The following is a 12,283-nucleotide window of genomic DNA, read 5'->3' on the forward strand; positions in this document are numbered from 1 at the left end:
TGCCTTTGAAGGTGACCCGGAAACTACAACTAATCCAGAATGCGGCAGCTAGACTGGTGACTGGGAGCGGCTGCCGAGACCATATAACACCGGTCTTGAAAGACCTACATTGGCTCCCAGTATGTTTCCGAGCACAATTCACAGTGTTGGTGCTGACCTTTAAAGCCCTAAACGGCCTCGGTCCAATATATCTGAAGGAGCGTCTCCACCCCTATCGTTCTACCCGGACACTAAGTTACAGGGAACCAGGCAGAGGGCCTTCTCAGTAGTGGCACTCACCCTGTGGAACGCCCTCCCACCAGATGTCAAAGAGAAGAACAACTACCAGACTTTTAGAAGACATCTGAAGGCAGCCCTGTTTAAGGAAGCTTTTAATGTTTGATGTATTACAGTATTTTAATAATTTTTTTGGAAGCCGCCCAGAGTGGCTGGGAAAGCCCAGCCAGATGGGCGGGGTATAAATAAATTATTATTATTATTATTATTATTATTATTATTATTATTATTATTATTATTATTATCATCATCATCCTGAACATGCTTCCCCAACTCCAATATTTCTATATACAGTAGTAGTCAAGAGTTCAAGAGTTTAAGGCAAGCAGCATGGGGAAATCTGAGGATTGGGGGGGAGCAAATAGCGCCCTTTTCCTTTCGACTCTCAAACCTCCCTGTGTAGCACAGATAGGTGACCTTTACAACCACAAAATGTGCATCTTTCTGATCCTAATTCCACTCCAGGTTAGTATGAAGGTCAAGGTCTAGAAGGCCGATTTCCTCTTTCCTTCCCTTCATTTTATGTAAATTACCTGGAGGCTCATGAGCAAGATGATTAATACATACATTTTCCCTGTCCCCCACCCAGATAAGACCCTCAGTATTTTGCAGCAGTATTCTGCACCAGGCAACTTGTTAAATGCAAGGGTGGGGTAATCTTATGAGCCTAGTCTAATTTGTATGACCTTCGTTCATGGAGTCAATCTTTGGTGGGTCTAATGAAGCAGCAAGGGAATTTAGAATACAGGTGTATGTGAAGCTTTGCAATAATTTACAGTGTTTGTCACTTAGATTCAACAAACAGTTCTTAAAGCAAAACCGTACCTCCAAGGAGTCCATTATTGGTCCTATTTGTGCCCTCATTTTGTTGCCATGAGCTGAGAAATCAAATGCCTCCTGGCTGGATTCTCCAAAATGGGGCTGTGGGGCACATATGGTTATGCTGCTATCTTCTGGCACCAGTTTAGCCATAGCCAAAATGGATGGGACTTTTAGCCTTCCTATTATCAAAACCGTTTTGGCTCCCGTCATACGCACCAGCATCCTGTGAAGTTGCCCTGGGCAGAAAGGAAAACAGGATGCAAATACATTACATTTCTACCATTTTGACTTCACATACACAAGTACCACTGGCAATGTCCAACACATGAAACTTTTATATTTATACAAACTGACTAGAAGCTGCCTTGGGGGGGGGGGGAGAGCTGTGATTCTTAGACTGGCAGTTTCCATGAAAACAAAACACTCTTCTAGCCCTTGCGGTGGAGGTCTTGAGGAATATTGTGGGATGTGTGCTTAGTATCTGAAAAAGGCTTAAAAATGGTTCAGGTCTGTGTAGGGCTTTCACAGATATTGCTTTGTGGTGAGCAACTTGTGTGGTAAATTTCTAAAATCGGATTGTTTTGTTCCGTTACATTTTGTCGTTGTGCTTCCGTGGCTTATGGAGACCCCAACATAAGTTAAAAATTACGGTTCCCAGGGAGTTTTTTGTGGGGAAGAAGCCATGTCTGTTAAACATGGTATTCCTGTCGATCCACAGTGCAGCTGGGGCCAGAGTTTCACTCAAGAGGTACTCAAATGGCAAGCGAAGGCGCAGAATGATGATACAAGAACATTTCAGAATTGGGACTATAACAACAAAGTGACAGCATCAACATGGAGCTTCAGGAAGTAACAGGCAATCATTTAAAATGTTAAAAGCCTTTTTGATAAATGCCAGCTAGCATTGTTCTAAAGCAGGGCCTGAACTGCTGAATATTTGAATATTAGCCCCTGTGAAAAAGGCTTCAAGATGTTTCACATATCATGTTCCTGGGACATGTTAAGTCAGTGGGGGGTTTGAGAATCACGAGATTACCTTGCATTTGCTCTTAAAGTCATTATCCCCAGACAGCAACATCATTTAAGAGATTTATCATCACTGCTGCCCTTTGAACAATGTATTCCTGCTATACGTTTCCAGGGCACTTTGTTTCGATGATGTATTACTCAAAAGATGGCAACATCTGGGATGCACGAACCTGGCGATTTAGTGTTATAACTTCACAGAGGAGCAAAGGCACTGAGTGTTGAAATAATCTGAAATGGACCAGTATTCATCCCTGACAAATCATCCTCTATAAAAACACCCAGATTTTTGCAGGAATAAAAATTTGACTCCTCCTTCATTAATTTAATATCCTTACTGCCAGCAAAATAAGTAAAGATGGCTTGAAGGGGAAAGGCTGTTCACTCATATCAAATGCTTGGACTGTGCATTCTTCAGGAACAGAATAGGTTGCTACTGGTGTGATGGCAACAATGGGTTGGATCCAATGTTAATCCTACTCAGAGTAGACACATTAAAATTAATGGACACGAGTAACTTCGGCCCATTAAAACTTTGTTGTATACAACCCTACATCTCCACATCTTTATCTCCCATTTGCATGATTTTGAATTTATAACTGGAAGCTTGTTAAAGCTTGTCTTCAGCCTGCGGGTGTGCATACCTATTACATTTTATCTCTTTTGTGGGGTACAAAAAAATTAGAGTACCTATGGACCATAATAGGATTGCAAGCCCTCCTCTGAGACTGCATACTTATAATTTTCAGCGTGTTGATGCAAATCATGGAAATATCTATGGAAAAGTACCTCTTTTCTAAAATTGAAGTATGACTGCTACTATGCAGAATGTGCAACCATTACTCCCCGGCACCGGGCGTGGCTGGCATGCGTCCCAGGGGGTGTGGTGCACCGCCCGCGGGGGCGTGACACGTGTCGGGCAGGTGTGTGGCAAGCGGTGCGCATCCCTGGGCATGAGCAATGAGCGGGATAGCACACAGGATGGCCTGCTCCCCACCCCCACCTTCATCTGCCAGTGTGTAGGATTGCCTCCTTTTGTGGCAAGGATAGGAAGGGAGGAGAAAGAGAACTGTGGACTCAATTGTACAAAACTGTGGTTTCTGCTATGTATGCATAGCTGTCAACGTTTTCCTTTTTTTTAAGGGAAATTCCCTTATTTTGAATAGGATTCCTTGCAAGAAAAGGGAAAAGTTGACAGCTATGGTGTATGGTTCATACAACTGACCGCCTTCAAAACTGTTTAGATGTTGCCATAAGCAGTACCCAGAATGCTCAGTTGGCAAGAGTGCTTTTCACCAGCTTAAGTTAGTTCGCCATTTTTACCCTTTTTGGGGATAGAAACAAGTTAGTACAAGTAAGTCATGCTTTGGTGACATCCTCTAGGCAATGGTAACACACTTTAGGCAGGGTGTGGCTTTTTGGGGACTGCAACTGTTCCAGAATGCAGCCGCCAGGTGGCTAACTGCAAACCAAATGCTTCTTTTACATATGCGGCTTCTAGTTGGTTTCTGGACCCAATTCAAAGTACAGTAGTTCCTCGGGTTACGAACTTTGCCCCAGGATGAGAACGGAAATCGTGCACCAGTGGTGCGCCAGCAGGGGAAGGCCCAATTAGTGAAAGCACGCTTCAGGTTAAGAACGGTTTCGGGTTGAGGATGGTTACAGTTCGGGTTAAGGGTTACAGTTCGTAACCCGAGGTACCACTGGACTGGTTTTCACAAAAAGTTTCAGACTAAAACTCCCATCACCCCCAGCCAGCATGGGTGGATGGGAATTATAGTCCCATACATCTGGAGGGCACCAGGTTGGAGAAGGTTGTCATAAATGGTCTAGGTCTGGGACACACTAAGGACCATTTTCTTCCAAGTGGACCTTCCCACACATTGAGATCTTCCTTAAATTTCCTGCTCCATTTATCCAATTTTTTTATGAAGAGGATAGGGCTTTCTCTATTGTGCTTTATTGATTCTGTTGTGTGTGCTTGATGTTGGTGCTGTGTTTATTTGTTTTAGTTTTTATTGTGTATTATAATGTGAAATGTTTTTTTCAATATCCGCCAGCTAACTTATAGAATCCATAAAATGGAAAAGCAGGATATCAATATTTTAACAAATGAATGAATGAATCAGGCAGACAGGCAGGCAACAACATTCACAACATTCACTAGATGTCTGCAACATTCCACAAGAAATGCCGTACTTTTTGCTCTATAAGACTCACTTTTTCCCTCCTAAAAAGTAAGGGGAAATGTGTGTGCGTCTTATGGAGCGAATGCAGGCTGTGCAGCTATCCCAGAAGCCAGAACAGCAAAAGGGATTGCTGCTTTCACTGCGCAGTGATCCCTCTTGCTGTTCTGGCTTCTGAGATTCAGAATATTTTTTTTCTTGTTTTCCTCCTCCAAAAACTAGGTGCATCTTGTGATCTAGTGCGTATTATAAAGCGAAAAATAAGGGAGTTGTTGCAGCCTATACACTACATGATATTGTAATAAATATAAACTACACTGGCATAAAGCTAGTCTACTCTTGGGTATAAATAAATAGTGCATGTGATCACATCTCTATGCTTGCAGGTATGCATCTCATGATTTCTTAGTTCTACCCAGAATTTGGAAATCCATATATGCTTTGTGAGTAAACATATAGGATTAGATGAAGCCTTTGTTGAGGTTTGCCAAATTTTACCTGCATGCAAAGCCTAAACTCCATTATCAATGTGCAAAACATAGTTATTTCATAATGCAAAGGACTCACCTTCTTCATAGCTTGAGAGCTGCTCTTCATTAGTTTTGACCTTCATTTCACTGAATTGGACATTCAAAAGGCAATCCTTGGATGACGTTGTCCTAATAAATGGAAAAGGAAGAAAAGGACCAACTCACTGGAAACAGAATTTTTTTTTTGTACCCCTTTCTAAGAAATCCTTAGGCTATGACCCTAGTCTTTAAAAAAATCAATTTGCTACCTCAATATGGGTTGATAAACACAAGCTTAGCTTGCTTTAGATAAATTTGTGAAGGACAGATCTCTTCATGGATACTTCTGGTTCTGAGGTACCAGGAGCAACTAATAGAACAGATGTGGGGAAACTTTGGGTCTCCAGATGTTGCTGAACATCCATCATCCCTGACCATTGGCTATGCTTGCAAGGGCTGGTGGGAGTTGTAGTTCAGCAACATCTGGAGGGCCAAAGACTTCCCACTCCTGTAATAGAAGATGGCCATGATCTTCAAGTCCTACTTATAATCTTCTCAGAGCCACCTAGTTTGCTGTTGTTGAGCAATAATACGTTGTTGCATGGAACTCTGGCCTGATCCAGCAAGGCACTGCTTATATGACTATGGCCACCCATGTATAAGAATAGTCATTGTCCAGGCACAACAGATATCAGAATGATGAACCCCCAAAGAAACTGTAAGCTCTAGATCAGTGGTTTGTACATTCTGGTGAGATCACCTTGCTGAAGGAGAGCATTGCGGAACCATCTTGTGTAGTTGGTCGTTTTTGGCCACCTAATTGGCAATGCTTGACAATTTTACATGCTGACCACCGGTCTGAGATTCACGGCATGTAATGCCTTGAAAGAAAACATTATGAAAATGATATACAGGTGGTACATGACCCCAGTCAAGCTCGCAAAGATATACCATTTGTCTGATAATAAATGTTGGAAGTGTAAAGAAGCCAAAGGAACATTCTTTCACCTCTGGTGGACTTGCCCTAGAGTGAAGGCTTTCTGGGAAATGATATATAATGAGCTGAAAAAGGTATTTAAGTATACCTTCCCTAAGAAACCAGAGGCCTTTCTTTTAGGCATTGTCGGCCAGAGGGTGCAAAAGAAGGACCGAACCTTTTTTATGTATGCTACAACAGCAGCAAGGATACTCATCGCTAAATGCTGGAAAATCAAGATTTGCCCACACTGGAAGAATGGCAGATGCAACTGATGGACTATATGGAACTGGCGGAAATGACTGGCAGAATCCGAGACCTGGGAGAAGAACTGGTGGAGGAGGACTGGAAGAAATTTAAGGACTATCTACAAAAACATTGTAAATTGTATGAATGTTAAGAAAGATGTAAGATTAGCAATAACATGGTTCCAACAAATTAGTTATAAGGAATATGAATCTAAATGCAATTGAAAGAAAAGACAAATTTTGGATAAATACTATGTTAAAACTAAGTCTCCAAAAGAGTGATCTAAATTTTCTAAAATTTGAGATTTAATATTGGAAAATTACATTACATGAATTGAAACTAGTTAATAAATTGCTGGCAAAATTTAAGAGTTTGGAATGCAGGAACAAGAGTTGTGAGGAAGTCCAATGATGAGAATGAAATGTGGATGTTGGAAAATACTATGTTACTATGTATGTCTTTTATTGTTCAAACAAAATTTTAATAAATATTATTATAAAAAAAGACAATTTTACATGCATTTATTCCACACTGAGCTAGCGTGGTGTCATGGTTAGAGTGCCGGCCTGCATCTCTGACTAATCTACCTCACAGGGTTGTTGTGGGGAATAAATGAGGAGGGGAAGAACTATGTACACCACCTTGACCTCCTCGGAGAAAAAGGCTGTGCATAAACACAATCAATCAATCAATCAATGTAGATAATTAGTATCACTCTATGCAGCTGTTTTTTAAGGGGGTCGCAACATCAGCTGCAATGTTCGAATAGCCAAGCATTCGTCCTCCTTTCAAAGAAATGAGATCTGTCTCAGTGGAAGAAAGCAGAACCCCACAAGGCTTAGGTATGAATACCTCCAGGCCAGCATTTGAAATAGACATCATCAGTTCCTGCTCTGCTCCCCACACAGTCTTCCATAATATAAGAAAAAATTCATAACCCATAACAGATATGCTCAGCTACTCCAAGACTGGAAGAGTAAGACATTTCGGGTAACCTCTTTGCTGCCCCTCGCCAGTGCTTGAACAACTTTAATAAGATAATGTATAGCTATTATCACCAGCAAGCGTTAGTCAGACAACTACCGACTATTATTTCAGCAACAGAACCAACACTCAGTTTTCCTATAACCTACAGACTGGAACAGTTTACACATTGGTAGCTCCTAAGAAATGAACAAACTTTTTTCTCTCCCCCCCCCCCCATAGCAGAATATATGCTGATAAATGGGAACTATTTAGCAACCCAGGTATTATTGTTATAGCCGAGAAAGGAATAATGACAGTCCCAGTCAGGCTGCTGAATTAATGATACCTAAAATTAGCTTAATTAATTAGTTTAGTTACTAAAGCAATTTAGTTAGCAGATTAATTAATGCTCACAGAGTAAGTTATTTGAAGACCCAAGCTCTGGTGCATCTAAAAGCACAATCTTAGAAGTGTCTAAGTGTTTAATGGAGTTTTATTCCCAAGATAAGGCTGAAATCCTAACCCCATGTATCTGGGAGTAAACCCAATTCAATAGTATACTTGGTTGTGATTGCAACCTGTATAATATTGTAGCCTAAAATAATTGAATAACTGGAGTGGGCCCACATCTATTTCATATTTGTTTAGCCTACTTTTTCCACAGACTGAAATAAGAGCCAAGCTTCATCCATTAAACTTTCTGATCTCCTACTTTCCTGATCTCCATTGCTTGGCTTGAAAGGCACGTGAGCAACAATTTTACTTGCAGGTCTCATTATTTGCATTGTTATATGACAGGAATTGGTTTAAGTTTGTCATTGTGAGCTCCCCTAAATAATTCTTGCTTAAGCTGAGGAATATAACTCCCCTCTCAATGCTGCAATTTGGCATGGGAGGGAAGCTGTAATATCCCAAAATTGTTTCTTTCGTTCCTTCACACACAAACAGACACACCAGCCTTTTACTAGGGGTAGGTCAGAAGTGTCGCCCTCACCAAACTCTGATTCTTCTATGGTTGCAAAACAATCCCAACAGAGACTATCAAGAAAACATTTTCTAAGAATTAGATTCCATGAAGAGAAATCACCTAACCATCATGGACCATTAAGAAATATTAATTTTTTTCTCCAGATTTCCATCAAAACATTTGTGATAATCCCACTCATGGCAGTAAGAGAGCCAACACATAACAATAAGTTGAACTATACATTCACAATGTAGAGAAGGTAAAGGTAAAGGTAAAGGCACCCCTGCCCGTACGGGCCAGTCTTGACAGACTCTGGGGTTGTGTGCCCATCTCACTTAAGAGGCCAGGGGCCAGCGCTGTCCGGAGACACTTCCGGGTCACGTGGCCAGCGTGACATCGCTGCTCTGGCGAGCCAGAGCCGCACACGGAAACGCCGTTTACCTTCCCGCTGGTAAGTGGTCCCTATTTATCTACTTGCACCCGGAGGTGCTTTCGAACTGCTAGGTTGGCAGGCGCTGGGACCGAGCAGCGGGAGCGCACCCCGCCGCAGGGATTCGAACCGCCGACCTTTCGATCGGCAAGTCCTAGGCGCTGAGGCTTTAACCCACAGCGCCACCTGCGTGAGAAGGTAGCAGAAGATAATTAGACGCGCCTTCTGTCACAGCCAGATGATAAATGTGTTACCTGTTAGAACTTGCCTCTCTTGACAGGTAAACGTCCAATCCTTTTGCTGCATCAAGAGCTTTCTGCAGGTAACATCCTAGCTCTTCAGGAATTCCAGGGTGACCATGTGCTATCTCTCTCGCTTTCTTGAGGTTCTCAACTATAGACCCAATAGATAATTCTAAAACAAAAGACCGAAGGTAAGGTTTCAAAATGAAAATCTGTGAGACATCTCCATTGCTCAGGCACCTACAGGTAGAATCATAGAATCATAGAATCATAGAGTTGGAAGAGACCACAAGGGCCATCGAGTCCAACCCCCTGCCAAGCAGGAAACACCATCAGAGCACTCCTGACGATGGTGATGGTGATGAAGACGAAATGGTGTGATTTTTGAAGGAAAAAATAGATTTGTAGAAAGCAGTTGGCAAAATAATATGGGTTCACCTATTGTGGATTGACATTTTCTAAGTTTCAGTTAAAAAAAGGAAAGAAGAACAGGGGCAAAAGTGTTTCCTTTAAAGTCAGTGATTTACATAATTTGCTTACAAAAGCACAGCTAATTCCTAACTGTGCCTTGCTGCCCGTGAATTATGGCCTTGGCATCTGTAGTTTTATAACCCAACTCCACCCTTAAGGGTTATAACACCAAATTCAGGTCTCTAACATGGTGTAGGAATGATGACTGTTGAGCATCATGCTTGACTGCATAATAAGATCAGAAGTGAACATGGCATTTATATATTCAATATGGCATTCATAATGGATATTACACATCCTGACACTAGACAACAGCGATGCATTTCTTTATGCAAGCCCATAAACATGAGCCACTGAGGCATCCCCAGACAACGTGTTCAAATGGGACCTTATCTAGACGAGAATTTATGCAAACATTTGTTAATATATCTATTAACAAGCCCTGAAAGGTCCATTATCAGGTGCATTCAGTTGTTTTGAGAGGGGAGATCATGTCTAGCTTGTTTCAGAAGACAGCTCCTTTGCAATAACTAGGAGCATCTTGGAAGTAGGAAGCTATTATTCAAACAAGAGTGACACAATCATGCAATAAATGTTAGCAATTCAGATTTCTGACAGTACATGGAATATAAAGCATGAATGTATAATATTCATACCCCCAGAGCAATGAAGACTAGAGGACATTCTAAGAGAAAACAATGTTTTATTACAAATCTTTTAGGCGGCAATGTTTTATCAGCAATCTTGGTCACAAAGTCATATTTCCCCAACATGAAATATTTCTTGTAAAAAAAACCCAAGGTGCATTTATTTTTAGTATTAAAGGTAAAGGACCCCTGACAGTTAAGTCCAGTCATGAACGACTCTGGGGTTGCAGTGCTCATCTCACTTTACTGGCCAAGGGAGCCGACATTTGTCCGCAGACATTTTTCCGGGTCATGTCGCCAGCATGATTAAGCCGCTTCCGGCGAAACCAGAGCAGTGCACGGAAATGCCATTTACCTTTCCAACAGAGTGGTACCTATTTACTCTTGTTGGCTGCTCTGAGCCCGGCTTCGGCTGGGGAGGGCAGGATATAAATAAAATATTATTATTATCATTGTTATTGTTATTGTTATTATCTACTTGCACTGATGGGACGCGGGTGGCGCTATAGTGTAAACCACAGAGCCTAGGGCTTGCCAATCGGAAGGTCAGTGGTTCGAATCCCCGCGACAGGGTGAGCTCCCGTTCTTCGGTACCAGCTTCTGCCCACCTAGCCGTTCAAAAGCACGAAGTGCAAGTAGATAAATAGGTACCGCTCCGGCAGAAAGGTAAACGGCATTTCCGTGCACTGCTCTGGTTCGCCAGAAGCAGCTTAGTTATGCTGGCCACATGACCCGGAAGCTGTACACCAGCTCCCTGGCCAGTAAAGCGAGATGAGCATCGCAACCCCAGAGTCGTCCGCGACTGGATCTATTGGTCAGGGGTACCTTTACCTTTACCTTTACTTGCACTGGTATGATTTTGAACTATTAGGTTGGCAGGAGCTGAGATAGAACAACAGGAGCTCACCCCATCGCAGGGATTCGAACCGCCAACCTTCTGATCGGCAAGCCCAAGAGGCTCAGTGGTTTACACCACAGTGCCACCAGCATCCCTATTAACAAGGTACTAAGGACCCAAAGAGGCAAACCTGGGTCAGGTCAGCCTCATGCCCCCCTGGCCGCCCCCTAAAGGTCTCAGTAATACAGACTTGGGCTGCTGCTTCATCCACAACCAAATTGTGGATGACTGATGTTTTATTATGGGATGACCTAGTGTTCAGGATCAGCACACACATATCCCACATAAAATGGTCTATTGATGTTCTAATTTCTAATTTCTTTTTTTAATTTTCCCTTCCTTTAAACTTGTTTTCATGTATTTGTAAATTGCTGTGATACCTTTTTTATGATACAGTGGAATTTGGATATTTTTACAAGCAATAAATAAAACACAATTAGGAAGGCTAACATAAGAGCCTAAATCTTGTTGGGTGGGAGAAGGACCAGAAAAGGGCAATAGCTTCCAAATGTCTAAAGCCCCTCTCCTTACATAACTAGTCTTACCTCCAATATCATACATCCCTCTAGAAGCCGCAATGAACCAAAAATTACTTTTCCCCCTTTTGATCACCCAGGTACTTGTCAGGCCCTGCCCTTACCTAAAACAACCAAGAACCAGATCAGAGTCTGTGACTGCAAATAACGGTTAAAAGACGGACTAATAACAACTGTTGAAAATTATGCCCCAGGGGAAAGGCACCATTACCAATACACTCATCTCCTCCCAGTCCCCAACTCCATCTTTTCCCACCGCTCCTGGACAGAGAAACAAAACAAAACAACAAGGCTTCAAATAAAATAAACAGTTCAACCAACTTAACATGTCACAACAAAATGTCTTCTCCCGCCCCTTTCGTGATGCAGACCCAACTTTGAGGTTGAAAGACGCCTCTCAAAAAGAAAAAGAAAAAGTGAAACACAAGGAAGTTGCTCAGAAGTAAAGGGTTACCTGCAAAGTGTGGCATTGTGGTACCCTTCACCCAGGCTTCTGGAGATGTTGCGGCTGATTGTACGAGATCGGTTTTGCAGAGCTGGGGAGGGGTGCATATCTTTTTGTCCACGTGACGGGCAGGGCCAATTATGCCAGCACGTTGGAGCCTGTGGGCCCTCTTACAGAACGACTTGGCTGAGGTGCAAGATCAGCAAGACTTTCTGCCGCCCTGGGGCATTTTCAAAATTTGCTCTTTGGCTAAGGAGTATAAGGACTTCTGACAGTATCACACGGCAGCAGCGGCAGCACATGTGCTTGTTTGCTTTATATAAGCTGGTCTAAGTCGGTCTTGGAGAGGGGGCTCTCATCGAACAAGACGTGTGCCTGGAATCTGAGGGAGGGACCAGCGGGTGCACTGGATGCAAAATGAGACCATTATACTGGGTGTCATGAGGCAGGACATGCAGATTGATTACAGTTGGAATCTGATGGGTCGCTTGTAAGATTCCCGGGGACTGCAAGAGACTGGCCAGAGATAGTAGTACAGTGGTACCTCTGGTTACATATGCTTCATGTTACATACACTTCATGTTACATACTCCGCTAACCCAGAAATATTACCTTGGGTTAATAACTTTGCTTCAGG

At 42.5% G+C, this 12,283-nt stretch overlaps 1 protein-coding gene across 1 annotated transcript in view; it reads right to left on the bottom strand.

Annotated features, from left to right (window-relative positions):
- LOC309364732 (uncharacterized protein) overlaps positions 1 to 11,769 on the bottom strand; it is a 52,121-nt gene extending 40,352 nt beyond the window's left edge. Inside the window, exons 1-4 of the mRNA XM_081902545.1 lie at positions 11,656 to 11,769; positions 8,662 to 8,821; positions 4,878 to 4,969; positions 1,102 to 1,334 (exon numbers count right to left, since the gene is read on the bottom strand). Coding sequence (XP_081758671.1) covers positions 1,102 to 1,334; positions 4,878 to 4,969; positions 8,662 to 8,821; positions 11,656 to 11,671 — 501 coding nt within the window. The 5' untranslated portion in view covers positions 11,672 to 11,769. The remainder of the gene's footprint in view (positions 1 to 1,101; positions 1,335 to 4,877; positions 4,970 to 8,661; positions 8,822 to 11,655) is intronic.
- Between the last annotated feature and the right edge of the window lie 514 nt (positions 11,770 to 12,283).

This window comes from Podarcis melisellensis, assembly GCF_964234715.1.
Source record: "Podarcis melisellensis genome assembly, chromosome: 2".
NCBI lineage: Eukaryota > Metazoa > Chordata > Lepidosauria > Squamata > Lacertidae > Podarcis > Podarcis melisellensis.